Source organism: Python bivittatus, unplaced genomic scaffold (assembly GCF_059951505.1).
Source record: "Python bivittatus isolate LINGU-HERP-01145 unplaced genomic scaffold, Pbiv_v1 ctg000850_np1212, whole genome shotgun sequence".
Lineage (NCBI taxonomy): Eukaryota > Metazoa > Chordata > Lepidosauria > Squamata > Pythonidae > Python > Python bivittatus.
The window spans coordinates 25,725,346-25,753,250 of NW_028277112.1; the positions used below are offsets into that span (position 1 = coordinate 25,725,346).

Genomic DNA, 27,905 nt, shown 5'->3' on the forward strand with positions numbered 1-27,905 from the left:
AGCCTCGTGCAGTGGGGAGGAGGATCTCGCGCATCGGGTCACAGCGAGCGTCACGTGAGAGGAAAAGGGGGTGTGGCTAATACTCGTCATCTGACTGGCTGCAGCTGCCGGAAATCTCGCGCCTCTAAGAAGAGGGGGGAAAAAAGATGGCGACAGAAAGGGAGCCCCCTCCTTTTGGGGACAGCAAGCCGACGGAGTTCGAGGAGCTGGAGGATGGGGAGGACCTTTTTACCAGCACCGTGTCTACACTGGAGGTAGGGAAGTACTAGTCGTCGTTTCTCCAGTTTTCTCCCTTCTTGAACTCCGTATTCTCCTGACAGACCAGCAGCCGTTAGGTTTGGCATAGCTGTCCCTCCTCCGTCCAAGAGGTGTTGGCTTAATTCCCCCCTTCCTCAAGCCCGGCTCACTCCTGCGAGTGGCACCTGCCTCCTCCTTCGCCGCCACTCCATGGCCTGTGGCTCGCAGTCCGAGTACAGCCACCTCTGGGTTATTCCCAGCTGTGACACTTTCTAAAGCACTAAGCGATGTTATCTTCACCACTTTAGGCACGGATGTAGCCACTGAGCGATTTCCTCAACTACAGCTAACGTTTATGTAGTGGTGGGTGCTTTTCCCGGGGAATGAGGTCTAAACGAGCCACTGAGTCCTTGCAGTGTTGCATGAAGAAAATGTCTGTAAAATAGCTTTCTACGGGTAAAATGTATATTCTGCTAGATTTCAAATATTTCTCAGCTCTTACTCTCATAACCTTTATTTTGGGGGGCTGCTAAAAGTGCTACTGGAAGATGTTCAAATACTTCTGAAATTTGGCTGGGAGTTAGTCCTAGTGAAATCAATGGGTTAACTTTTCAGTTGGCATGTAGAAGATTTTGCTATAAAGTTACTTATAGGTTGAAGAGAGGTAATATACAGTGCATTTTTCAATACAGGCTTTTATTTGTTTGCTTATTAGGTACTAATGTCTTGCAGCATTGATATAAATTTAGTTAGTTCAAGCACTGGTTTGTGTGTCTTGAATGCAACTATTAGATTCATTTAATAACTGAAGCTTGATTGTGCCTAGTCTCATGTGAATCTTTATAGGTATAACATACATACACATAAAACATTTGTAAATCAAAAACTTTGATATAATTTGTAAATAGCCTACATTTACTATCTGTTTGCAGTATATGATAGATGAAAGTGTTGTATAGTAAGCCTTCTCTCACAGGAAGGAGGTATAGATGCTTTGCCAGCTGTTGCTTCCTACCCTTAACTTCCAGTTTTTTATGCTGAGTCAGTGGTAACATTTTTTTCCCTGTGAGTGCCTTCAGAGACAAAGTATGTGATGAAGGAAATATACTTTCAGAAAAAAAAAATTATTTGAATTCAGTACTCTTACCTTTTTAACTGATCAGGTTAAAAATGACTCCACGAAATAAAGCAAAGAGCAACTAGAAACAATTTGTTGGTATTAGATCTAATTATACAGATATTCATATTTCTCACACATTGCAGTTTGACCTCTAGAACTTACTCTTGTTTTGTGAATAAAACTGACAGCTAAAGTAGCTTTTTATTGGAACAAACTATAAATCAAGACTGAAACAACAGAAATTGTGGCTCTTGTTCATATCTGCGGTGAAATAAAATCAATGGTTATTGAGTTGATTGTTAAGGTGAAAGTAACAGTGATAAAAAATAGGAGATTTGATATTTGTAGTATTTGATTTTGTATCTAAATTGTAGCCTAAATTATTATAGTTGGTAAGAAGTTACTAGTTTTTGAGCCCAACAATTCAATGCATGAAAGATAAATTTGGATCTTTGGTTAAAACTTTTGCTACATAATAAAATTACTGCCACAAGTTTTATCTCTACATCTATAGGACTTGATTGCTGCTGCTTATCAGAGGATATAGTACAATACTCTGATATGATTAAGAACCCTATTTTACTCATTTCATTGAGGTATTGAAAGTTCAAATAACCACAGACTTATGAAACATTTATTTTTAAAAAAATAAAACAATCATTTTCCCTGAATTTGGTTCAGTTTAACAGTTGAGGCAGTGTAGTTGTATCCTGCACTGTTAACAGGCATGGGTTGGTGAAATCACATAGGGTATTAAAGTATTATCTTCTAAAGGCAGAGTTACACTAAAGTTGCATTGAAAGTATCTTATCAAACAATTTCTCCTCTCTCAACATTATTTCCTCTGACAGATCGTACACAAATGCTCAGATGCATCCTCTGCTGCCTAAGAGCCTTCTATGTAATTTAAATCAACAGTAATCTCTCCAGGGAAACTACCATATGTGGTTTCCAGGAAAACTATCTGATTTTATAATCACCCCAGGGAAATTAGTACAGGTGTGGAAAAATATTTTGACTTCAGAATGCCTCATTTTGAGCTGTTACAACCTTATAGGAGGTGATCAACCTTACTGGAAGCATCCCAAACTCAAAACAGATTCAGAATCACTTCCTGTGAGGTCCAAACAACCTATTTAAAATTCAAAACATCTTGCACACCCCCAAAAACGATCTGATAAGGGGCTTTTTACTGTTGTCCTGTGACATGTCCTTTATCTAAACAGCTTACTGTATTTGGTGCCCAAAGTTTGGTTTCCTTGAATAAGCTGCGAACTTAACTCTTATCCTTAGAATCATCAACTGAAAAAATAGTTGCTTCTGCATGTGAATGCTACCATTTTCCCTAAATATTTATATTCCTTTTTCCGATTATATGTGCCAGCACTGATTATCCAAAAGCTGAATGCTCTACCAGTAGACTATGGGTTCATACACTGAAATGAATGGGCAGTAATGGAATCTATACCCACAAAATGTTCATGAACTTCAGTTAGGTAGCTTTAGTTGTTTGCAGTTGAAGCAGTTTTTAAGCCTAAATAAATAAATAAGGATGAGTCATTGACATACAAACAGTGGAGATCTGTTTCTACTATCCTGCCCATCTGATTTGTCATCTAATTTCCAACAGCACCTAGCCGCTCCTTATTGGAGTGAATGAATGAGTGACCCTTCCAGAGTCTGGGCTTTTTTTGTTTGTTTTTTATTGTATATTACTTTGATTAATAACTAAAGGGAACCTCTTTATTCAGAAACACTATCATTGCTTGGAGTCTATGGTGCTTAGGTTTTGTTATTCACTTATCCTGCTAGAACCTTGTTGAATAAAACAAGCCTGATCCATCAGACCTTACTTTATATCCATAAAATGTATTCATTTGATACTGTCCAATTGATATTTAAAATGTTGGTCACAATAGCCAATATTTTAGACTCTACCCTAGAGTCATCCTAGGGCTAGTTCCACAGGAAATTATATTACTAGCCTTTCATGGTTCACTCATTGGCAGCCCAGCCCTTAACTTATTTTGCTGCATTTAGCAATGTGTATTTTAATGTTTTTAACTTTGTGAAATATGTGAATGATAATCAGTGTTAGCGTTGTTGCATAGTCAGTTAGAAAACATTGCCTTGCTTTAAAGTTTTTTAAAAAAATTTAAGTGGTAGTGGTTTAATCATTTACAGATAAATCTATATAGATGAATCCAGAAGTTCAACTGCATTAACTGACATTTAATTTAATTATGTCTTCATACGATTATAGTTTTAAAAGCTTTTAAGTTTGGATATACTTACATCAACCTCTTTTTGTCATAATTATTTCCTATTATAGAAGCTTTAGAAGTCAACAATGTTACTACATTTAAATTAACAAATATCAGTTAAGTTTTAGATTGGCATTTGAGTGTATATGAATGATGAATAGAGTGGAATATCACAAAGAGAAAACATTAGCTAAGATATCCTGCTAAACAATGATTAATGATTAATAGTTCCTTAGTGTGTTATCCTAAAAATTTGAGGAAATGGAAATTGCTGACATGGGTATATATGTATTCTGTTTTTCAAGTTCTATGCTTGTGAATGTTATTTAAAAAAAAAGTCATAGTACAAATACTGACCGTTTCTCAACTATTTGTTTCTTTCTCTAGTCAAGCCCTTCATCTCCAGAACCAGCCAGTCTTCCTGCAGAAGACATCAGTACAAATTCAAATGGTCCTAAGCCTACAGAAATCTTATTAGATGATGATAGGGAAGATCTTTTTGCTGGTAATATTCTTTCTACATTTTTTAAACCAGTTATTTGCTGGAACAACTTCAGTTTGCACACTTTTTACAATGTATAATTTCAGTGACCTGTTTTGCATCCTTTATCATCATTCAGTTACTTTAAAATACATTGGAACAGTTTTTAACATTTAAATAAAATTGGTCTGAATAACTATAGCATTATAAATGGGTAACAAGCAGATAAATCTCTCCTGTGTGAAATTATGACTTGTTACAAGATCAGGCCTTCATTAGCCTTAGTATATACCATTTTCTTCCTTCTTTGTATATACAAAGTAGAGATTGAAAGATTAAAAGCTCATTCTTTGTATATTAACAGCTCCCTATTATGTTTCAACTTGAGAAATCATGGTTTGACCTAAGTTTAACAAGGCAAGCCATAATTCCTGTGTTCAATCTCTCTTGGCTTAACTATAATGCAGAACATGTTTTACTGAAACTGTTTCAGTAATTGAAGTAGTTTAGCATAAAGAACATAGCTTAATTAAATTAGCTTCATTTGTGCATGTGTACTGACAGGCATGGTTTTGTAAATGATGTTCAAGAAATGGTCATTCAGTTGCATGGCACTACTTGAGTTCTCCTTAGACCAGAAGTTACAGCCTGTGGGTTTCCTTCCCTTTTTTTTTCTTTGTCATGTATTAGGCTGCTATGGAAGAAAATTCAAACAATGAGAGCAGATTTCTCAGAGCCCCATAGTATGAGTTCTCCAACAATTGTTCTCCAAGATCAAACAAATGATGTACTTCAACTTTGTGATAATTTGTCCCTAAGGCAGAATATAATCAAGCTTACATACAGTATTGAGGGGTTTGTTCACCTGGCTACTCATACAACTGAATGAGTATTCAGTTGCAGTTTCTTGCTTTTAGGGGAGTTTTGATGCTAATTTCTAGATTAAGTTACACTGATTACTTAACTTGGATTGAAAACTCTAGCAAACTAAATAACTATTTCAAGAACAAATATAGAATTTCTTGAGGGTTGGGCGGGCAGTTATTTAAAAATATGAACAGTCAATGCTTGTTTAAAAATGTTAAAAGTTTGCCCCAGCCACACCTGACTAAAATGTTACATGTGTTTAGTCTTAGTGTTTTTTCATAAGATGACAGTTTATCACTGAAAAAGAAACAGTGCAGAAAAACTTTGACTAGGTGAAAAGCAAATTCTGTACAATCTTGGCTGATCTTGAAAAGGTAAGTAGTGTTGGATCTAGTTTGTATTTGGATGTGAGATGGCCAGAAAATGCCAGGACTGTAGATTAGATTGGCAAATTAAAAAAAAAAAATCCTAGGATAAGGCAGTGGCAAAGCATTTCTGTAGTGTTATCTAGCAACAATATATGGATGTGTCCATCAAATTACTAGGAACTGATCTGAACTTGGCTGAGACTTTACTACTGCAAGCCAAAAGAATGTTATAACTCCTGAATTCTAAGTAATCAACAACATGCTTTAAGAAAGGGTAATTAAATATAAGAATCTAAGGTTGCTTCACCCTTTATAGGTAGTTCTCATTTAGTGACCACAATTGGACACACAACGCAGTTGTTAAATAAAGCGGTCACTAAGTGAAACTGTGACTGATTATGATCTTACTTCACCTTTCCTTTGCTTTACAGACCTGCAAAGGTCATAAATGTGAGGATTGGTCATAAAGTTACTTTTTCATCACTGTTGTAACCGAATAGTTGCTAAGCTAAATGTGGCAGTCACTAAACAAGGACTACCTGTATTTTTAAATATTTTGATGTTACATTCCTGTATCAGTAGCTTAACATTACTTATTACTTTATTTAAAAATAGTATTATGATAGATTATAATTATAGTAACCATAGTGAAATAAAAATATATTGGATCAGCAGCTTTTCTCTTACATAGCATCCAAACAGCTCACTGTTCATAAGGTACTTGGAATACACTGAATCCAAAGACATGTAGAATATATCTAAGGTGCTTTGAGATTCCATCAGTAAACTATGATGTTACATTGTTATTTACTCAATTTGACAAATATAACTATTTTAACTATGCGGTTATATACATTTTAAGCAAAATAAAATTCTTTGTGATACATATTTTTCTCTTTCATTTCTCTGATCTCTTCGTAATTTAGATGTATATATTCAAAAACAAATGGATATACTAATAATCTATACTAATAATGGCTGAAATTATGGCTCAAGTTTTGCTGAGAGGGAAGCTTTTAGAAAGAACAGCCGTTATTAAACTGCCTGTGTGTCATCTGTGTGTCCCTAGAAGCCTACTGGATTTACAGTGGCCACAGCCAGAACACTTTTCGATGATATAGGAAAGTATTTTGTATATATCTTTTACAGAAACTACTAGATAATAGATGATAGTAAAAAGTGTATTCAGTGTAGCTTCCAACCTTTAATAGCATTCTGATTGCTTTTGCAATTGATCACAATTTAGCATTAATAGATATGTTTGTTTCTTGTAACTAAAGAGTATGTTACAAATATAAATCATATAATTCATAATTTAAATTAAGTTTGTTCTGAATTCTAGACTTTTCACAATACTGAGGATCAATGACCTGTACAGGAGTAAATGAAAGATACTGCCAAAAAATGAGTGTCTCTCGTTGTACACACATGTATCAATATATTCAGAATAGTGCATGAACGGTTCTCTCTTTTTCTATTTAGAAGCTACAGAAGAAGTTTCTTTGGATAGTCCAGAAAGGGAACCAATACTTTCTTCAGAATCTACTCCAGCTATCACTCCTGTTACCCCAACAACATTAATAGCACCAAGAATGGAATCAAAAACAGTAGTGGCCCCTGTGGATTTTGATAGATGCAGAGAAGAGGTATTGATGAAGTTAATAGGGCAATTATCAAGCTGGGGACATAATTTATAATCAAAGTAAATGTGAATATATTTGCAATGTTCACAATAAAATAAATCCTCTAGGAGTAAAGAAAGTTAATTTGCTTTAGAAATTGATATTTATTCTTAAGATAAATTTATGTATGATGGGACTGGTTTCCCACAACTATGGTCATGGTCACTTCTGCAATGAATGCTGTCTTACTTTTTTGTTAATTGCATATAAGTAGTTGGAGCCTTTTTTAATGAATATTGGAATAAAGATTTTAACACAAACAATGGCTTTTGCCACTTAAGAAAACTTGAAATGCTTTAAGTGATTTTGCAATTATCCACTAAATATCCTGATCTGATTCAGAGATATCTCTGTCTACTAAGTAAGCAGAGATAGACATGAGCATTGTATCTGTTCTCTCTATCCTTATATTGTATTTATCCTCTCACTTCAGTAAGTACACTGAACTCAGAATATATTTAAACAATTGAAATTATCTGTTATGCACTCACTAGATTGGAACATCTAGTTTATTCTGATCATAATTTCCTAGTTCAGACACAACCAGGATTTTGGGCTCTTTGCAGTATGCTAAGAACAGAAGGATGTGGCAACAAGGCTTGTCCATATCTTGGTTTAAATTGAGATATTTCAATAAAGATTTTGTGAGTAGGGCTTTCTTCAAGCAAATATTTTTAACAAATTAAGCTGCTTAGATTGTGATTATGAACTATGTAGTAATGAGCTTTCTTTTAACTTATACTCTTTTCCTAGATATGTCGTTTAGTCATGATGTAACTGTTTCTCAAAAATGAATCAGTACATTTTCTTGATTGCCATCATAACTTTTGTTCTCAATTCATAATGTAGTTTATTTAGGTACAAGACCAAAGTAATACCAGTTCTTTGTTAAAACAGGGCTTCATTTTCTGTTTGATTAATATGGTAAACGTATACATGATTGTAATTATATTGGCTTGACTTCTGCAAACATGGTATTATGAATTTCCAGTTTTCTTTGAAATTGGTACAGATGTTTTAGAATGACATACCTTGAATACTGATTTTCAGTCAGGGAAGTTGATGTATATGGGTGGAGTAGAATTTTAGTTAGTAATCCATTAAAATATGAGCAAGGACATGGGATTAGTTCAGCTATAAAATTGAGGTTATTGGCAATCAAGGAAGACCAAAGAAAAGTCTTAACAAGAAAGGTGGAAAAGTACTTGTCTTTTCAATGCTAAACATTTCACTCTGGATGAAAGTCATATATGGCTCACCACTTTGAGAAATAAAGTTGTTGCTTCAAAAAAGAAAAAAAAGAGAGAAAAGTTAAAGGATTCCAGTATGATTTTTTTCAGATTATAGAGTAATATTCTTTCCCTGGCTTTAGTATATTATTTTGGTTAAAACAGATCATGTACAATTCTGATATGGATGTGCATACCACAGGATTTTAAAAAAAAAAACCTTGAACACTGCATTCTCCTCCTTTCTTCTATCTAGAGTGTAAAATATAAATGAGAAAAGTCACGGTCCTAATACAGGTAGTCCTCAATGACCATTCATTTAATAATGGTTTGCAGTTATGATGGCCTTGTAAAAAGTGCTCTACGACCTGTACTCGCACATACGACTGTCTGAAACCATCGTACCACCCCCTGCAGTCAGGTGATCATGATTTATTACCTTTTTACGATGGTTGTTAAGCAAATCATGTCGTTAAGTGAATCACATGATTATGAATTCTGGCAAAAAGGTTAGTTGGGGAAGCTGAATTCGCTTAATGACCATGTAATTTGCTTAACGACCACAGTGATTCATTTAACAACCATCATAAAATGGTCAAAATCGAGTCCAGTCACATGGTGTCTAACTTATCGACCAATGTTCTGGTCCCTATTGTGGTTTTTAAGCAAGGACCACCTGTAAAAGGCATTGCTTGAAAACAAAGGCTGTGAAATGAGTTATAAAGGGGAAAAAAAGTACCAATGTAGTGGCCTGGTTGCTTTTAAAAATTTGAATATATTTATCCCCACACTGTAGTGTTTACAAAATGATGGTGCATAGTCACATGGTAAATCTTGAAAATACCAGAGTAGATCTTTCATCTTATCAAATAGCTCTTCAATTTTGTGTCTCAGGCTTTCTAAACGTTAAAACAGTATAACTTACTCTGTTTTGGCTAACTTACCCATTTTTAAAAAATAAGCATGAACCTTGTCTATCCCTGACCACAGAGCTTTGGAGGAAAAGAGCCAAATCTGATTGGATTTTATTTTGACTAGTAGTTTCACTGTGGATTTACTGTGTATCTGCTATAGTATTCCTAGATCTGCTTCATCAGGTTGCCTGGTGGAATTATTTCTAATCCTTAGTAGTGATCAGAAAAAAATACTTCTAGAGATGGCAATATTTTTTGCATTTCTTGTCATAAGAGTAGTACAGTATTGGGATTATTTGATGGAATGATTTTTATCAAAATCCAGGTAGCCTTTATTCTTTCTCAGTGCTAAAAAAAAAAAGTGTTTTTGTGCTGAGAGATCATAACCTGCTTGTTTTTGTATGAAAACTTTTCAGTCATAGTTACTGAGCATTAACTGTATTTCCAACATCCTTTGTAAATAGGATGCATTGTGCTTTATCTTCTCTGATCTTCTCTGCTCAAATGACTGCCTTACTGAGAATCTAGTGAGTTACGGTTGGGCTTCTGATATTTGCTGAACTACACAGATGCAAAGTGTTTTGTTTAATCTTTTAGAGTTTGTGACTAGACGTTAAATTTAGATTCTTGGAAAGAGTACTTGTTAATTATATGTATTTTTCTAGATTGAAGAAGAAGCAAATGGTGATGTGTTTGATATTGAAATTAATGTGTCAGATCCAGAAAAAGTTGGTGAGTCTGAAAATTGCTATATTAACTAAATAAATATTATTTTAGTTTACTGCTGAACTTTTATATAGCCATTTAATTCACATGTATAAAAACTCTAATATTAATAAATTATATAATTAGTAGATAAATTACTCTAAATTGTTAATAAATATATATATATATATTTATATTTGTATGAATAAATATATTTATTCATGTACCATACAGGGGATGGCATGAATGCTTACATGGCATACAGAGTCACTACAAAGGTAACCTGTTACATACTAATTAAGCAAATGTTGAGTGTTAAGCACTATATAAATATATCTTTTTAAAATGCCCTTTTCTTTTTTTTTCAGACTTCCCTAACTATGTTTCACAAAAATGAATTCTCTGTTAAAAGAAGATTCAGTGATTTCCTTGGTTTGTATGGCAAGTTAGCATCAAAATATCTGCATGTTGGTTACATTGTACCACCAGCTCCAGAGAAGAGTATTGTAGGTAAGTGTAGCTAATGAAAAACAGCATTCATCTTCCATTGTGAAACTATTGCTCTGATGTAAAAATTATGTAGCATCATATAGATCTATTTTTACATCTATTTGACAAATTCTACTTTTAGAGCAGTGGTTCTTAATCTTGGATCCACAGACCCCCAAGGGGTCTGTATTTAGATTTCAGAGGGTTTGTGAACTTGGATGGGAAAAGAGTATTTTCTTTATTTTCACTAACCTCTAACCACTAAATAGATTACTTTATTAGTGGTTAGAGGCTAGTGAAAATAAAGAAAATAATTACTTTATTAGTTAATGTTATTTTCACTGACCTCTACCTGAAACTTAGGTTGTCTTGTTATTGATTAATGGAATAATAAAGAAGCACATTACATATTTGTTGTTTTTTAATATTTTGATAACTGAATTTGAACATAATAGGTTTCCTTTATATTACAGTCAATATATATTTTATTGTAGGCATTTAAATACAGTTTTCTGAGAAGGGGTCAATAGGTTTCACCACATTCCCAAAGGGGTCCGTGGCACAAAAAGGTTATGAAACCCTGCTTTCAAGATAAGAAGGAAATGGAAATATGTAAGAGAAGTAAATAAACATATTTTTGAAAGAAAAGTACAATTTATTTGAATGACAAAATATATTATCCATTATCTATTTAGCTTTCCCTTGGTCTTGGAACATTTATCTACTTTTTCAATCTTGTATATTGACAGTGAAATTATTTCAGTTAATTCTTTATTAATATACTGATCAGTATACTGATGATACTCAGCTTTACATCTCTATCCTGCACCATACTGGTGAGCCTACTGAGGTCTTGTCCCAGTGTCTGGAGGCTATGAAGGTCTGGATAGGAAAGGACAGGATAAAATTGAATCCTAGCAGGACAGAGTTGAGGTACTCAGGTGGCTCCAGTAGTATATCTCAGTGGAGGAGCGCTATCCATGAAGGAGTAGGTGTGTAATTTGAGCATCATCCTATACTCACAACTCCTGCTTGATGAAGGTGGAAACCATGACCAAGATGACTGGAAGTTAGATTAGCCACCATCTGCCAGCAGTTGGAGCTCTTCCAGAAAGTGTTTGGGACTTATCTGCATGTTTTATGTCTTTTGGATCCTACTGGATCATGTTGTTTTAATGTTTGTATTTATGTAAAGTACAGTTCTGTGGAATCATGACAGGTTATAAATGTAATAAGTAAAATAACTCGTAAAGATCTGGTTGTTCTCCCAGGCCTTGGGTCAGGATGATAGTTGAGCCCTTTTGGTTTGGTGTTTTGCTGTTTGGTCTTTTGGGTTTTGTCTTCCACTCAGTTGTCTTTTTCTTGATGTATTTTGTCTTAATATTTTATTTATAAGCTCCTCAGAGTCACTGTGGAATTGGGCAGCCTCAAAATTGAAATTATATATTTAGAAAGAAAGGGAGTGCACCTCTCAAGGTTATGTTTTTGCTTGTTGTATGATCACAATGTGATCATTAAACTTTGATGCTTAACTGTTCTTAATTGAAGGAACTTTACCCATTTTTGTATAGGATAATAATGAGTGTAAAGTTGCAGAAGCAACACTTTTAGTCTTTTGGTACAGTGTTCAAAATTAAGGGAATCAGTATCTCTAATAGTGAACATTAATTCTTTCCCAAGAGAAATGGAATAAACCAATGAGAAACAATAGGGGCATTGGTATAATTGAGAATACTAATACTTGGTTTGAAAAAGCTTGAGCAGAATTCTGACTAACAAAAGTATTTTATTTATTTTGTTATCTGGCTGTTTCATGCTGACGGTTGCGTGTTTCAAAAATAATTTGGAAGAAGTGCTTTGGACATTGCAAAACTACAGCAATTTCTGTTATTCATTAAGCAGCCTGACTCTTTTTCAAGCTTCAATATGAGTTGAGTCTGAAAAAAAAGCTGCTGCTATTTTAAGAGTCACATTGATTTCTTAGAAGAAAAGTGCTGCATTTCTACCAGGGCCAAAAGCACACTTTCCAATTTGTGTTTGCAGTGTGCACAGCCCTAGGCTGTGGGTGACTGTTTTTCTCTTTTGGATTTGAGGAATGTCCTTTCAAATGCTCTTATTTTTCATTGCATATTCAAAAGGGGAACATATTCTATGTAAATTTATCTTCATGTTTGTGCTAGTATTCCTGCTATACAGGGGTAGCTGAATGAAGTTTTGCATCTGTGAAAAACCCTATTCATGTTTAAAGTTTATCTGACTTTAACTTTTGCTTATCTGGAATAAGCATCATATTCTAGGCTTAGACTGCTAGGGCTAGGTGGAGTCTTTTGGCTAGAGAACAACTCATTACTGCTACTTATCCAGCTGACTGCAAATATAATGGCTGATTTACTTTGCGCAGTCTGTCTGATCATCATGTTTTATGCTTCTGTAATTTTTTTCCTCAAGTCTATATGTGAGTGGAAGAGAACAGAAATAAGCTTTTTTTGTTGCACTATACTCTGTCCTCTCTTCTATAGGCTGCTAAAATAGTAGCCAAAAACTGTCCTTTTTAGATCAGTGGGCTCATTTGGAACTTTGGAAGAATGTTATGGATATTCTCCCAAAGTGTCTGTGATGTATGGGGTAGCAATAAAAAAAACATCCATTTTCCAGAAGTTAAATGTTTGAATTAATTCTCATTTACCTTTTAAATCTTCCAATATACTCTTCCCACCTCAGCTTATCTTTGTCTTTTTGGGGGGCAAATGAAGTAATTTCTAAACAAAGTCCTAGAGTGCAGCTAGTACCATTTATATTTTCTAGGAGTGCCTATGTGTTCCGAGGCATTCTTGGTAACGTGTATAATTATTGAGGCTGCTGTTTTGCTTTGCAGTATGTTAGCTTTTCATTTTTTTTAATTAAAAGAATAAAATCAGGTGAGGCATGGAGACTAGTAGGTGTCAAGAAAAATAATTGCTGAGCATATTAACTTCTGCACTGGATACTAAGTCTTAAAAAGTAAACTGAAGACATTCTTATTTGTCTCACATTTTCATCTAAACAGTGAAGTTTAGGTGAAGGAAAATAATTATCTAAAACTGGCCATACCAAATCCCTCCAAATTATGGTATCATAGTTCATACAAGAAAGATCATACTGAGTTTTATGGAAGAGTAAATTATGATGTTCAAATTACAGTAAATTTAAAATGTCTTTTTGTGACCTCAATGAATTTTTTTATGAATAATTTTTATTAAAAGAAGATTTTTACAAATATTTAAAAAATTACAGAAATATAGAAGAAATAGAAAAAGATTATAAAAAGGTAAAAGCAAAAGTGAAGAATACCAAAAAAGCAAGAAAAAGAGATATCTAAAGAAGTGACTTCTGATCTTCTTTGCAGCAGTTACCAACATAACAGTTACCATCTCCACCCTTCCAAATTGCATATAATATTATATTGCATTTAATAAATCCTGAAATCAGTTCATTTTTATCCATTTTCAGCAAAAAGTCTATAAAGGGTTTCCAGTCCTTTATAAAAGTAGTTGTAGTCCCTCCTTAATCAAACAAGTCAGTTTAGCTATTTCTGCAAACTCAGCCATTTTCAAAATCCATCCCTCCATTGTTGTTCTGTAGTCTTCCATCTTTGTGCATATAATAGCCTCACTGCAGTTACCATATATGTGACCTTAATGGATTAATATACATTTTGGTATGAACTTGACAAAGTTCAGAATTTCATCAGGTTAAGAAATGAACGTTATGTCACTTTCTTCAAAGGTATGACGAAAGTAAAAGTAGGCAAGGAAGATTCCTCATCTACAGAATTTGTAGAAAAAAGAAGAGCAGCCTTAGAAAGGTAATTGATTACTTCTGGTATTATTAAATTAATGTGTATTGGAATATATATACAATTTGATTTGCTTCTCAGACTATTTAATTTTATATGCTGAACTGTGTAAAAGACATAGTTCATAATAAAATCTAAAGTTGAAAATTGTCTATATAATGAAAATGGCATATTTAGGTATGAATCTACCCTATAGAGAGAGAGAGAGAGTGTGTGTGTGTGTGTGTGTGTGTGTGTGTGTGTAAATATGTAAGGCAAAGAGTATCTTTTCTCTCAAAAAAGATGTTTGGCATGCTAGAAATGGATATTGCTGCAGCAGAATAAAATATAATTCAAAGTCCAGCATTTAAACATTCAGTCTGCTTTAAGCATTGCTTAGATTTTAACACAGCACCCTGAAAAACTTCAAAAGCTAGATTGCATTGATCTCAATTTCAATTTCTAGATTTCATTCTTGAATACTTCTGTAAGTGAATCTACTATGAAAGTAGTAGATAAAACAGCAAAATAAAACAGCAAAATTATAAAATAGAGTAATAGAAGATGTATTAGATATAAAAGGTTACAACAAAATAAAGCCAAAGCTACAACTAAGAACTTAAGTATTTCTTAAGTTTAAATGACAGCAGAGCAAAAGCAGCAACTTGGTTGCTGGCAGTTGGAAACACATCTGCAAGAAGATAGTTCAAATTTTCAAGGTCAGAGTCTTGAGTTCATCTGCCATTAATAATTTGGCTCTGATCTCATTATAAATGGGGCAGCGGAGGACATAATGAATAACGTCCTCCACTACCCAACACCACAAGGACAGAGACATTGTTTGACAGTGAGTTTACAAAATCTCCCTTCGATATATGCAGAGGCATGGTCTGCAGGCAAAGGGATGTTAAAGCCCTTCTCAGTGAAGCACTGGTTATGTTAACCAGGTACTGGGAGAGACTTCTATGTTTTTTTATAATTAGGATACCAAGATGAAAATATGGGTGATTGTACTACAGTGGCATCTTTATTAGCATCCCTTTCCAAAAGCCAATCTCTAATATTTTCTCTATTCCAAGATCTAAATTCTCCCAAAGGTGGAGGGGAATACATTTGTAGAATAAGTGACAAAAGTTTAATCTATTGATTTCCAGCTGTGTAATAGAGAAAACAGAATTTGGAAAGATGGAATTCTTGAAGGGTTTCTAGTTTCTTATAGTGTCCCAACAATGCAAAATGTATTCTAACGGCGATGGAAGGTAGCCCTACCTCCATCCTTAAATAGGCAGCAGGAGTGCCTGGGGGAGGCCCAAGATCTTCCTTATGAAGTTGCTTTGGACTATTTCCAATTGGGCAATTACCTTCTCATCCCATCCCCAAATCTCAGCCCCATACAGCATCTGGGCCATCACCTTGCCTTGGAATATTTTAAATGCAGGGGCTACCAATTGCCCTCCTTTAGAATAAAATAAAATAAAATAAAATAAATGTCTGAATAGCACCTACCGTACACTGGGAAGTTGCCAGGATAGTAGATAAGTGTGCTTTCCATAAAAGGGACTTACGAAAGGTGATGCCCAGATATTTAAAAGAGGGACATTGCTCTATTTGTTGGGCATCACCCGACAAATGTTTAATATTATTTTTGCCAAAAACAGCTACCTTTGTTTTATTATAATTTATCTTCAGTTTTTCCCTTTCACAGTAAGCAGCTAGTCTGGCCAGTAATCTTCTAAGCCAATCTCTGTATACTATGAAAGTATTTCTTTGTGATTTATTCATGGAAGACAGGGCTTTGAATTCTTTCATGCTATCTTTATTACTGAGTATGAAAAATCGTAATGTGCCAAAATGCTCCTATGTAGCAGTTGTTTAATGGAAGCTTGCTTGTTTCCAAGGCTGGTTACTGGCATATCAGTATTCTAGGACTGATCTTTTGTTTGAGAAATTATCTGGTATAATTGTAACTTCCAAAGTAAGAACATTTGGCTTCCCCTGAAGATCACATTCAAGACTAGATCATTTTTAAAATGCTTTCCCACCTGCTTCTTAATACTGAACAACTATATTGTGATTCTCTTTTAAATGATTTTAGGATGTTGCTGGAATAATCCATCTTATGTCATGCCTGTATGGTGCCTGAATGACTTTTTTTTCCTGTATTTGAAAAAACTTTCACATGCCCTGATCCTGTTATATAATAAAGTATTCAAAATTGACCTATCTACACTTCTGGCAATTCCTTCCTTGACAAGGAGCAGTTATCCAAAAACAATAGATTAGTCTTGTAGATATGGTGTTGGTGTTGCATCTGTAGGGTAAGAGGATGGTGGTTCTCCCATAGGTGTGACCCTAAGAATATTAATAAAAGCTAAAAAAATAGATTGGGGGCCTTCTTGAAATTCTGTTTCAGTTTTTTGGGGGGGGGAATTAGGACTGATTTTTGCACCATAAATGTAAAATGCAAGATATCAAATGATTGATATCTTCATGGATATACAGTATTCTTTAGTAACTTAAGAACTATTACTTATACATTGGTCAAAGATGGATTCTGGTTTCTGTATTTGCTAGGCCAGTTATAGTGGATGGGTGGGTCTGCCTATATACAGACATATATCTATACAGTGTAGAAATATGATTCTTGTAATATTGTAGTAAATTGCTTGCTACTAAGCATACAGTAAGATAGTAGTTGACCTGTTAAAATCCTTACTAATGTTGTGGGATTATACTGAGTAAGCATATACTTTTTATATAAATATATAAATGGATTGTATACATTTTCTTGATAATTGGAATGTTCTATAATAGAAAGCATTGTTTTAATTAAGTAACACAACAGTAATAAAACATAAAACGTGATAGTATCCAGCTGTCTTCGGAACAGAACATATGAAAAGGGTATTTGCCTATTCTATTGCTACAGAAAAGGCAGGCCCCAGGTCCCCTCCCTTCAGTGTTGCCTTCTAGTGGGACCTAGGAAGTGTGCCTTTTCTGTAGCAGTCCTTCCCCTGTGGAACACCCTTTCTCCTAGAGATCTGGCAGGCCCTTACCATCTTAACCTTCCAGAAGGCCATAAAGAGCTAGCTCTTCTCCCAAGTGCAGGGGTAGAGTGAGGTTAGAGCCTGAAGATGGTGGTGTTGACTGCATTGGAAGAGATTGGTTGTGGTGCCAGGTTTTTTTTTTTATTGTTTTTCTTTTTTTATTGTTTCTGTGATATTTTGGTTCTGTACTATTGTTGTTAGCCACTCAGAGTTGTGTCTCTTAAGATGGGTGGACATATAAGTCTTTTAAATAAATAAATGTTGGCAGTAAAATGCATTCTGCTGGGAAATCTAAAACAGTTGGTATGGCAGGGCTTATTTCTCCAAAGTGTATAGTAATTTGCCCTAGTTGTATTCTCTTACCTGTGGCTCTCGCTAAATTCCTGGATCACACAGGTTCTAGTGAATGTGAGCTCAGATGTCCCAGCTAATGCCTAGCAGTAAGGGAAAATAATGGTGAAGTCAGCATACACATTCTTTTTTTAACAGAGGCCTGTATAAAGATGGAACTTGCAGGGGAACAGCAGCAGGGTTTCAAATTACATAGAACATCTGGTGGTAGTATCTTCTAATCACTGTAGTCAAAACTAGCTTTTGAAGTGGTGGGAGGCAGCAATTTCATCCATTTTTTTTCTATTTTCCTTTTGGGGGAATGATAATTTTTTCTCAGCTAAATCTAATAATTCTTAAAGCAGACCTGCAGAAATTAATAAGGCTTCAGTTAGACGTGACTAAGTCAGTGCTACTCATTGTATCCCACTTGGAATCTTGACCATGAAAATTAGAATTCTTAAGCTCCTTCCAGAAGGAACAGCTTCACACATTGGGATAGTTCTGCTCTTTGGTTATTTTTACATGTAAACTGGAAACTAGCTTTTGCCAACAAGCCAGTTTACTCAGTTTTGTCTCCATTTTAGTTTCTAGTATCCATAAACATCAATCTTTAATTGGTTGTTTCAGTAGAAAGACAAAAAAAATTGAAGGCTATTGCGACTGAACTGTCCTATATATCTTAGAATTACCTATTTTTATTGCAAATTCTAAAGTACACATCTTCCCCCTGACAGCATTGCAGCCATATATGCATTCTGGGTATGGCAAATGTTTTTTTTAATATTCTCAAGAACACTAAATGTCCTCTAACTTTTAAAATTATAGGTATCTACAGCGAACAGTAAAACATCCAACCTTGTTACAAGATCCGGATTTAAGACAGTTTTTGGAAAGTTCTGAGGTATTTAATTCTTCTATTTTCCATTAATTTACTTTTACATATCGCACACCAAACAATTATCAACAGTGGACATCTGGTTCTGTTTATAACTTCAGTGCTGTTAATGAACTTCCATTATTTAAAGCTAAGACAAGTGAAACCCTCCTTTCTTGCTGGCATTTGAAAAGTAATCTGATTAACTCTGTATACACTATTATGTCTGTGTTTCAAAATGTAGTAGTTGGTGTTGGATTACACTCTTCTATTGCAAGAACAAAAAAAGCTTGTAATCACTTAATCCACAGATAGAGGACTTCAGTCACCAGTGCTGTCAATTTGGCACTAAAAGTAGAAAAATGTCTTCAGAAACTCTTTTGGCTGTATTAATATATAGCAGATATAACTTTCCTGGTAATGTTACAGATTTCCAAATAATTCAGTGTGTCCTAAAATGAATCTGTAAGGACTAAGAAGCTGTTGTTTGACCAAAGAAAATGCTGGAACTTTAGCTGATTATTAACATATTATGTTAACTCTGTGAACTTGATCCAGCTTTCCAAACCTTTTCCTTGCTGTTCAAAGAAATCACCTATGTGACTTCTGTGTATCAGACAAATCAAATGTGTTTGATGTGAAATGTATAAATAAACTCTATTAATATAATACTTAGGTGTTTTTAACAGTTCTGCAGCCAACTCTCTCTCTCCTCTCTCTCTGTATATATGTGGGTGCAGGGAAAAACAAATCTTCTACTGAAATGTGCATCTGCATAGTTAGGGTTTGTAGTTACTAGTAATAGGTTGCTACAGCTAGTGTTCACATACTTTAGGGAACATGATTAAACAGACTAGCTCATAATGTTTGTATAACATATATTAACATAAGATACATTATATCCTAGTTATATATTAGTGCTTGAAATATATTGAACCAAAAAAAAGTTCTCAGTGTATTTGTTATACGGAAGCAATAGCATAGTATTGCTCTTAAAAGCCTCCACTGCTGTTGGTGTACAAGTAGCCAGTTAAGGCATTTGGCGGCAGTGTAACAACTTTTGACAAATGGTCTCTGTGTTCCATCTAAATGTAAAGGTGCAGAAGAAAAGCAAATTGAAAGTCTATTTTTTTAAGTTTTCCTCTGAGGATGTAAAAGTAGTAAATTTAAGAAATTAGGTTCCACTATATTGAAATGTATGAGGGGGAAGAAAACACTACATCCTTTTCAGTCCCTTTGGTGCCCAGTTAAACCTCCAGCCTTTTAACCAGTTTGTTTGCCCTTATTTGTCATTCAATTCCAGCTGCCGAGAGCAGTTAACACCCAGGCTCTGAGTGGAGCAGGAATATTGAGGATGGTAAACAAGGCTGCCGACGCTGTCAACAAAATGACGATCAAGATGAATGAATCGGATGCAGTAAGAGCTGATTTTTCGACTTGAATAATGAGATGAATTAATGAGGTTCAACAGTTGCATTTTAAAACCATAGGAGTAGAAAATGGGATATTAATTTACTTATTGGCTTGGATTCTCAATTGTATCAGTTGACCACCTGTTTATACTGAGTTAATTTCTTGCCTTAGGAAGGGAATTGTAGTTTGCAATATAGCATAAATTGTAAAGGTTTGCTTTTTCGTTTTGCCAGTGGTTTGAGGAAAAGCAACAACAATTTGAGAATCTCGATCAGCAACTTCGGAAACTTCATGGTAGTGTAGAAGCCTTGGTCTGTCACAGAAAAGGTAGATATGTTAATCAGATTTTTACTTTTTCAAAAGTTAACTATGAATTAAGTGTTTTTAAAATCTCTTCTGATCAGAAACCTTAAATATTTTCAGGACAGGAAGCTAGCTGAAAGCTGAGTTATGCTGTGTATATATTTCATACAAAAATCTTGATGATTTTCAGAAACTGGAAAACCAGTTTTTTCAGTTAATGTTTCTTAATTTCAATTTGTGTGGTAACTGAATACTTGGGATTAAACAATGTTCTGTTTATAAATACATTAATCTTGCATTAAGTGAACTAGTTAAATATCTTCATTTGCAGCTCACTTATAAGGAAAGTGATTTTTAAAATAAGAGGAACTGGATGAACAATTCTTGAGGGTAAAAGATGAAATCTGTATGCCAAGGTAGCTATCAAAATCTTAACATCTGTGATTGGAATATGGCATAGAATCCTTTCCCAAGACCTCTTATATGAACCTCAGTGTACAGCACCAGTAAAATGGGAGATTTAAAAAAAAAACTTAGTTAATTGGAAATTTGTCAGTTGCAGGAGTCTTTCCTAATTTCATAGAAATGGATAGAAAGGGGTGAACCAAGGTTGGAGCTAATCAGGTGCTTAAATCAGGTACATAAATCTTCCAGTGCAATCAATGGGATATGTGTAAGATGGAAAATGGAGTTCTTCTTGACATTTGTCCTCTTTGTATTAGATCAATAAGATGTTCAGATTTTTTCTTCCATAGCCTAGACTGGGTATTGAAGATCCTCATCTAATCTATAGTGCAGGATATAGTCTTTTTACTAGGACATAGTAAATTACACTAGCATCCAATCCTTATATGTTTTGCATTACAACACACAAAACTAAATTTGTTTTACTGACATTTACTTCATTGGCAGCAATTTCCCAATACTTTGCTATATAAACTTTACCAGAGATTGTAGTAATGTAACAAACAGATTTTTACTCTGAAATAGCTCTACTAATACACAAGATTATTTTGTATCATGCATACTATCATTTCAGGAGTAACATACAAAGTTCTTGTGATTATAGCTTATTCTTAGTAACAGAATTTGTAATCTCTTAAAAATAGATAAAAAATAGAATTGACTATTGGTGTAAAAGATTGATAGGATGAGTTCAAAATCAGTTATAATCTATCTGAATCCTGGTTGCTATGCAAATTGAGAAGGATGTTTCTGTGTGTTTCCCATTAACCTTTGGTCAGCCAAATTATTAACAGTAGTAATGTTACTGCTAGTAATGCTGGACTAGATGACTTTGGTTTGATCTCAAGTGCTTGTGAATTCACTGACACAAGGAGAGGAAGGATTAAGAGTTAGAGGGAAGTCTGAACTCAGTAATTTACAAAGAATAAATTAATGATTATTTGCATCTGTGCTTCAGTATACTTCCTAATTCAGTCCCATTTTCCCAAAGCATGATATTTGCATACTTATTATTTGAAACCAGTGCCATTTCTCAATCTTTTAACCATAACATTATACTCTATGTAAACATTTAAAGCTGTAATAGACTGCATTATAGAACAATGGAAACACAAGTACATAGAAAAGCAAACAATAAAAGGAAAATAGCAAAATTATTTTTAAAAATGAATAAATAGTAATTTAATTACATAGTGAAAAAAATTCATGAAGAACTGATTTATGTTTTTTTAAAAAAAATTAAGCATACTAGTTTGGAACTAAGCTGATTGCTTCATGTGCCTCCTTGAAGTAGTAGCCTTGCATAACACACACTGTCCATGAATTTAAACAATATGAAATAGTATAAATGACAATGAACCTTGTATTTAGTTGGATATCCCCCATACATTTTGTTGTTTGACATATATTTAGCCATTTGATTATATAGATGAAGTACAAATTAACAATTTTTAAATCAGATTTTATTTTAAACCTGGCATTCTTTTAAACTTTTTAAAGATTCAACTCTTTCTTTAATTCCAACTCTTGTATCAGAGCAATATTCTGCAATAATTTTTTAAAGTCCTGTTACACTAGATGACACTGGATTATTTTCATATAGTCATAATCAAGAGTTTTGATTAAGTGTTGGCTTCCACTGTTTTTTGTTTGTTTGTTTTTTGTTTCAGAACTTTCAGTCAATACAGCTGCCTTTGCTAAAAGCGCTGCCATGTTAGGGAACTCAGAAGACCATACTGCTCTATCAAGAGCTTTGTCTCAGCTTGCTGAAGTTGAAGAAAAAATAGACCAGTTGCATCAAGAACAAGCTTTTGCTGATTTCTATGTATTCTCTGAGCTACTTAGTGACTATATTCGTCTTATTGGTGCAGTAAAAGTAAGCCCACATTTAAAACTATCCAAAACTTCATATATAGGTAGTCCTCGCTTAATGACCATTTGTTTAGCGACTGTTTGAAGGTGGCACTGAAAAAAGTGACTTATGACCAGCCCTCGCTCTTATGACCATCGCAGTGTCCTTGCGGTCGTGTAATCGCAATTCGGTTGCTTGGCAACTATCACACATTTATGACTGTCATAGCATCCCACGGTCACATGATTACCGTGTGGTCATGTGATTTCCCACTTAGCAACCACTACGCTTAACAACAGAGCTGCCAGTCCCAATCATGGTCGCTAAACGAGAACTACCTGTACTTTAATTTTAAGCATGTAGAAGCTAATAGTGTTATAATAGAATGTAGTATTTATATCTAAAAAGTGAATTTTGTAGATCTGGATAAATGGTTCACAGAACGCATCAGATATTTGGCCTAATTTTAGTTGCAATTTTAACCTACTTTAGATTCAAGTTATTTGTAGATGAATAACTATAGGCATTAAGCTAAGCACTTAGTAATGATTAGAGCTCTTTTTAATTGTAATTATTTTGTAAAAAAGAAACTTTTTTCTTGTAATGTCAGATTTTGAATAGGCTTACTTTCATCTTATTTTTACCACATTGCTTATAGGGTGTGTTTGATCATCGAATGAAATGTTGGCAGAAATGGCAAGATGCTCAGGTCATGTTACAGAAAAAACGAGAGGCTGAAGCTAAACTTCAGCTTGCCAACAAACCTGACAAATTACAGCAAGCTAAAGATGAAATCAGAGAGGTAAATTTTGTAATGCAATGCCTTTTCAATAAAAAGCTGTTTTGCTCTTTGTATTTGTTGCCTTTAGTGCATTTCTTTTAAAATATTGTTTTAATCATTTGTTTCATTATTATCAGAATAACTAATTTCATACATTTTCACAAATATATATTCAGATTTGTGTTTTACAAACTGAATGCCACATTTTTTTTTTTTAAAGTTGAAGTATTCAGACTGAGGCCAATTGATATTCTGCTATATGAAACACTGATTTCCAAAACACAAATTTGTAAATGCCAGATTTACAGCTGCATGTACATATTTTTACTTGTTTAGCATAATATATCATCAATATAATGTTAAAAGAGCTGGAAGGTATCATAATCTCTGCATTTTTTTCTGTCATGCTTCATCAAGGAAATCGAAGAGGTAGGATAACGTACACCTCCTGTTCTTATTTCTTATGCTGAATAAGAATTTTTAATGTTCATTAACAACCAACTCCAGCTATACATTCTTCTTTATGAAATACTAGATATACTTTTTTAACAAAATAGCATATTGTCTTCAGTGAAGGTTTTATAGCTTTACAAAAGTGCTCAATGATCAGGAGAGCATACACTATTCCAGTGTTGTGACAGGGATTAAATCACTGAGAATGGGCTAGTGGTTTTTGCCTATTTCCCACTAGTTTCAGCAACCATTAAGGATAAAAGTAGCATAGACTTGTAGTTCAAATGTGCATAAGGAGAGAACAGCCAGTTTGCTGTTCCCGTCATTGTTTAATGAGAGCATTTTAGATGTTGTTTCATATAATTGGCTACCATTTGCATTATCAGACTGTTGCATGTCACAGAAAACCAACATATATATTCTGTAAAGCATATGTTGCTTTTCATAAGTGACTTGGCTTAAGGTTTGAGCTACTGTAGAATTAAGTATCTCTGATACCTAAAATTTTAATTCCTCTGAGAATCAGTTCTTTATTAACACAATTTATAAATTTAATAAGTAAATACCGCTGAAGACTATTTTTAAATCTGATATTAAAACTAACAGAGTGACTTCTCTTTTTAAATGAGTTTGGATTTAAACTGTTTTTGTCATGTTTCCCATGTATCAAGTGTTTGAAAACTCTTCCATAATAACATTTGAATTGGAAGCTTTTAACGGCCAATTTGATATGTTCACTGCAATCACTATATTATTTAATTGATTATTGATTTTTAATTTTATACAGAAATTCTGTTTAGTGGAAAGAATCTTTGTAGGGAGAACAGTTCCAAATACCTTATGTTAATTCATATATGAGTTGTTAAAAGATGTTGGTTAATATATTAAATTAATACAATGTAAGATACAGGTCTACGGTATCTAAGACTACTGTAGTTTCTGTTAAAGTATTTCACACAGTATGTGTTGAGTGTAATATGCAGATGAAGTGAATGACTGATGTGAATATTAAATGTTCCTAAATCTAGGAATAATTAATCCTTTTAAGCAATATCTGTACACAGATTTTATAGAACCTCGGGTTACGAACGCTTCTGTTAATGAACTTTTCGGGTTACGACCAGCTCCGGCCGCAAAATTTTGCTTCGGTTTGCAAACTCCGCCTCGGGGTACGAACAGGATACGTGGCCATTTTCCCTCCCGTGACACAGTCCGTGGCCATTTTTCCACCCCTGACACATGGTCCACAGCCATTTTTCCGCCCCTGACACGTCCGTGGCCATTTTCCACCCCTGACACATTGTCCACGGCCATTTTCTGCCCCTGACACGTGGTCGTAGGGAGGGGGACTCTCCCTCCAAGCAGTAGCCACCTCCCTGTCCTCCACGCCAGAACAGATTAACGGTAATTACATTGAACCTTATGGGGAAATTTGCTTCGGGTTGCGACCAATTCGGGTCGCGACCAGAGTCACGGAACGAATTAAGTTTGTAAACCGAAGTTCCACTGTATTATTAGTTGTCGCCCTACTGAAAATTACGTGAATGGCTCTTCTGGAACTATACTAGGACCTTTAAGGATTACTATCAAATGTACTGTTAATTTTGAAAGGGAATATGTGATTTGAATAGTATTGCCTGTGAAAGTCTTCGTATTATATTGGTGGAAGGTATATATACTACCATTTCTCACTGAAAAATAAACAATATGTAATTCAGTCAGCATTATTATGCCAAATGTGATGGGTATGACAGAAGGTATACTCTGAATAAGAACCCTTTTGATTCACATTACATTACTATCCATTATGTTACATTCATTCTTTTTTTAAAAAAATATTAATTATATGCTTAAGTATTATATGTATTTAAATTATATGCATTTTTTTTAACTTTTAGTGGGAAACGAAAGTTCAACAAGGAGAGAGGGATTTTGAACAAATCTCTAAAACAATACGCAAAGAAGTAGGAAGATTTGAGGCACGTATATATGTTTTCTATTTTTTGAAAAAAATATTTACTAAATGGATGAAATGGATGAAATAAAGTCTGGCAAGCTTGTTCAGTGAGTGAATACCTTAATTCTGTTTTACTGTCAGAAAGAACGTGTGAGAGACTTCAAAACTGTTATAATCAAGTACTTGGAATCATTAGTGCAAACACAACAGCAGGTAAGATTGTTTTCAGATATTCTATAACACGTTTGAGAGTTTTACGCCTATTGAAATAAATATATTAGACATTTACATTAACAGAATTTTGGATAGTCTTATATATATTGTTTAGATGCCAACACATATTAATATAGATAGAAGTACATTTTCATTGACTGAAATTATTAAATACACTAGAGGGATAGAAATCCTGTATATAATATATCTGTATAACTTATTTTGGGAAGCAAAGGCAAAGTAACATTGCATTTGTTTTTATAAGTTTATATAAAATATTTTCTATCTATGAATAATGTTTTTGTTTTAGAAATGGTTGATCTTCAAAGTAGCTTTTTGCATATCTAATTTATACCAGTAAACATTAAAATGGTACAGTTCAGTAAAAAACAGCTTGGGTTGTATGAATTGAACATTAATGGGTAATATTAATGAGGCAAATTACAATGTGAGTAGTTTCTAATTTTGTTTCAAACACTCATACATAACATTTATTTTATTTATTCATTCAGTCACTCAATTTATCTCAAATTCATGTCTCTGGGCAGCTAACAACATTAAAGGAAAACAGAAAAACAGAAAAAACAGAAAAACAATATACATAGAAACAGCAGCTGGGGTAAAAACAGACTAATCTCACAAATCAACATAGCCAACATACAGGCTCAGTTACATGCCCTGACTTCAAGGTCCAGTGATCTCAGTAAGAATTCATTTTCTTAAAGAAATGAAGGAAGTAGCCTACTTCAAACTATTGCTTACCTCATTCTGCAACTAAGCAGGGAAACTACCTGATCCAAACAATAAAAAATATGTCAGTTGTATATACATGATATGCTATTACTACTTTCTTTCTTTTTTTTCTCCTTAGCTGATAAAATACTGGGAAGCATTCCTACCTGAAGCCAAAGCCATTGCCTAGAAAGAAGACTCTTTCCAATATGAAGATTCTTTGGATGTTGTCCCAGTCGAATTAAATTCCACAGTGAAATCACTTTAAAATCATCCAAATAAACCACTGTATATTTTATGAATTTAACATGTGGCTTTTTATATACTATAGCATCTTATTAACTGCTGCATGTCCTGACCCTCTTTGAAGTGGACTGTGGCATGACATTCTGCAATACTTGCGAATTGAACACTATTGTGTCTTAATACTTGCACTAAGATGTGCAATGCAAGGCCAGAACGTTATTTTTGTTCTTTACTATAAGTTCTGTCTACTTGATCTTTATGAAACAAAATGCATTTATTAATGTTCACATACACATTCCTGTAAATAAATCAAGATTTTGTGATTACAGTAATAAAGGGATGTATCTTGTGCAACATTAATCATCACCTGTGTTCATTCTGTTCTTCATTCAGTTGACTATGAACTATAAATCCTGGTGAAATAATCAGTATTTAATAGTTCTATCAGTTTTATGCATTTTTAACACTATTCAGTCAAAAAGTGTGTTCACAATTAACCCACTGCACTTGAATATCTTTTATTTTAGGGAAATGGTCTTAACAAAGATTTTGGACACCGAACCATGAAACTATTACAGTTTAAAAATCAGTTTGTTCAGATTGTATCAAATTTGTATCATTGTAGTAACAAAAGGATCCTTGATCCAATGAAGACTCAGAGAATGCTGCTGAAGGACCCAACATTCTTCTACTTAGCTTCATATGTTATTCTAAAGGATTCCATGTTTTTAAAAACAGATTTGCAGTGGGCTGAAAAGAAGAGGGGAGATGCTGAAAATTGTTTCTTATTCTATTCTGTAAAAATCTGAGGGGCCAGATTGTTCAGTCAGTCAGACAACATCCAGATATATCCTTTAGGTTTTTTCTGTAAGTCACTATACAAATTAGAAAATGGTGTTATTTTCATGGAAAACTATATCATTTCTAAAAAAGGTTCTGTGTATTTTTTTTCTATTCCTGAAAGATGTTTAAATTGGGATATTTGTCTCAATGGAAACATGATTTTTTCCAACTCCTCTTCCCTCTGAAAACTTGCTCCTGTAGGATGTGTTCTTTCAGAACAAGC

At 34.0% G+C, this 27,905-nt stretch overlaps 1 protein-coding gene across 1 annotated transcript; it reads left to right on the forward strand.

Moving 5' to 3' along the window:
- The first annotated feature begins 77 nt into the window (after nucleotides 1–77).
- Nucleotides 78–27,205, forward strand: SNX2 (sorting nexin 2). Its single transcript, XM_007420559.4, has 15 exons — nucleotides 78–254; nucleotides 4,009–4,126; nucleotides 6,820–6,983; nucleotides 9,828–9,894; nucleotides 10,102–10,145; nucleotides 10,236–10,377; nucleotides 14,122–14,200; nucleotides 18,376–18,451; nucleotides 19,728–19,841; nucleotides 20,071–20,164; nucleotides 22,276–22,481; nucleotides 23,116–23,259; nucleotides 25,590–25,670; nucleotides 25,790–25,861; nucleotides 26,733–27,205. Exons 1-15 carry the CDS (start codon nucleotides 147–149, stop codon nucleotides 26,781–26,783), a joined length of 1,560 nt encoding a protein of 519 aa, XP_007420621.1. The 5' UTR covers nucleotides 78–146; the 3' UTR covers nucleotides 26,784–27,205.
- Nucleotides 27,206–27,905: the final 700 nt, after the last annotated feature.

What these genes read in the sequence shown, in the direction of transcription:
- SNX2 (XM_007420559.4), top strand. Translation starts at nt 147, where the DNA reads ATGGCGACAGAAAGGGAGCCCCCTCCTTTTGGGGACAGCAAGCCGACG. An exon ending in GTCAGATCCAGAAAAAGTTG is followed by an intron (nt 9,895 to 10,101) that starts GTGAGTCTGAAA and finishes TGTACCATACAG; the next exon opens with GGGATGGCATGAATGCTTAC. An exon ending in TCCAGAGAAGAGTATTGTAG is followed by an intron (nt 10,378 to 14,121) that starts GTAAGTGTAGCT and finishes CTTTCTTCAAAG; the next exon opens with GTATGACGAAAGTAAAAGTA.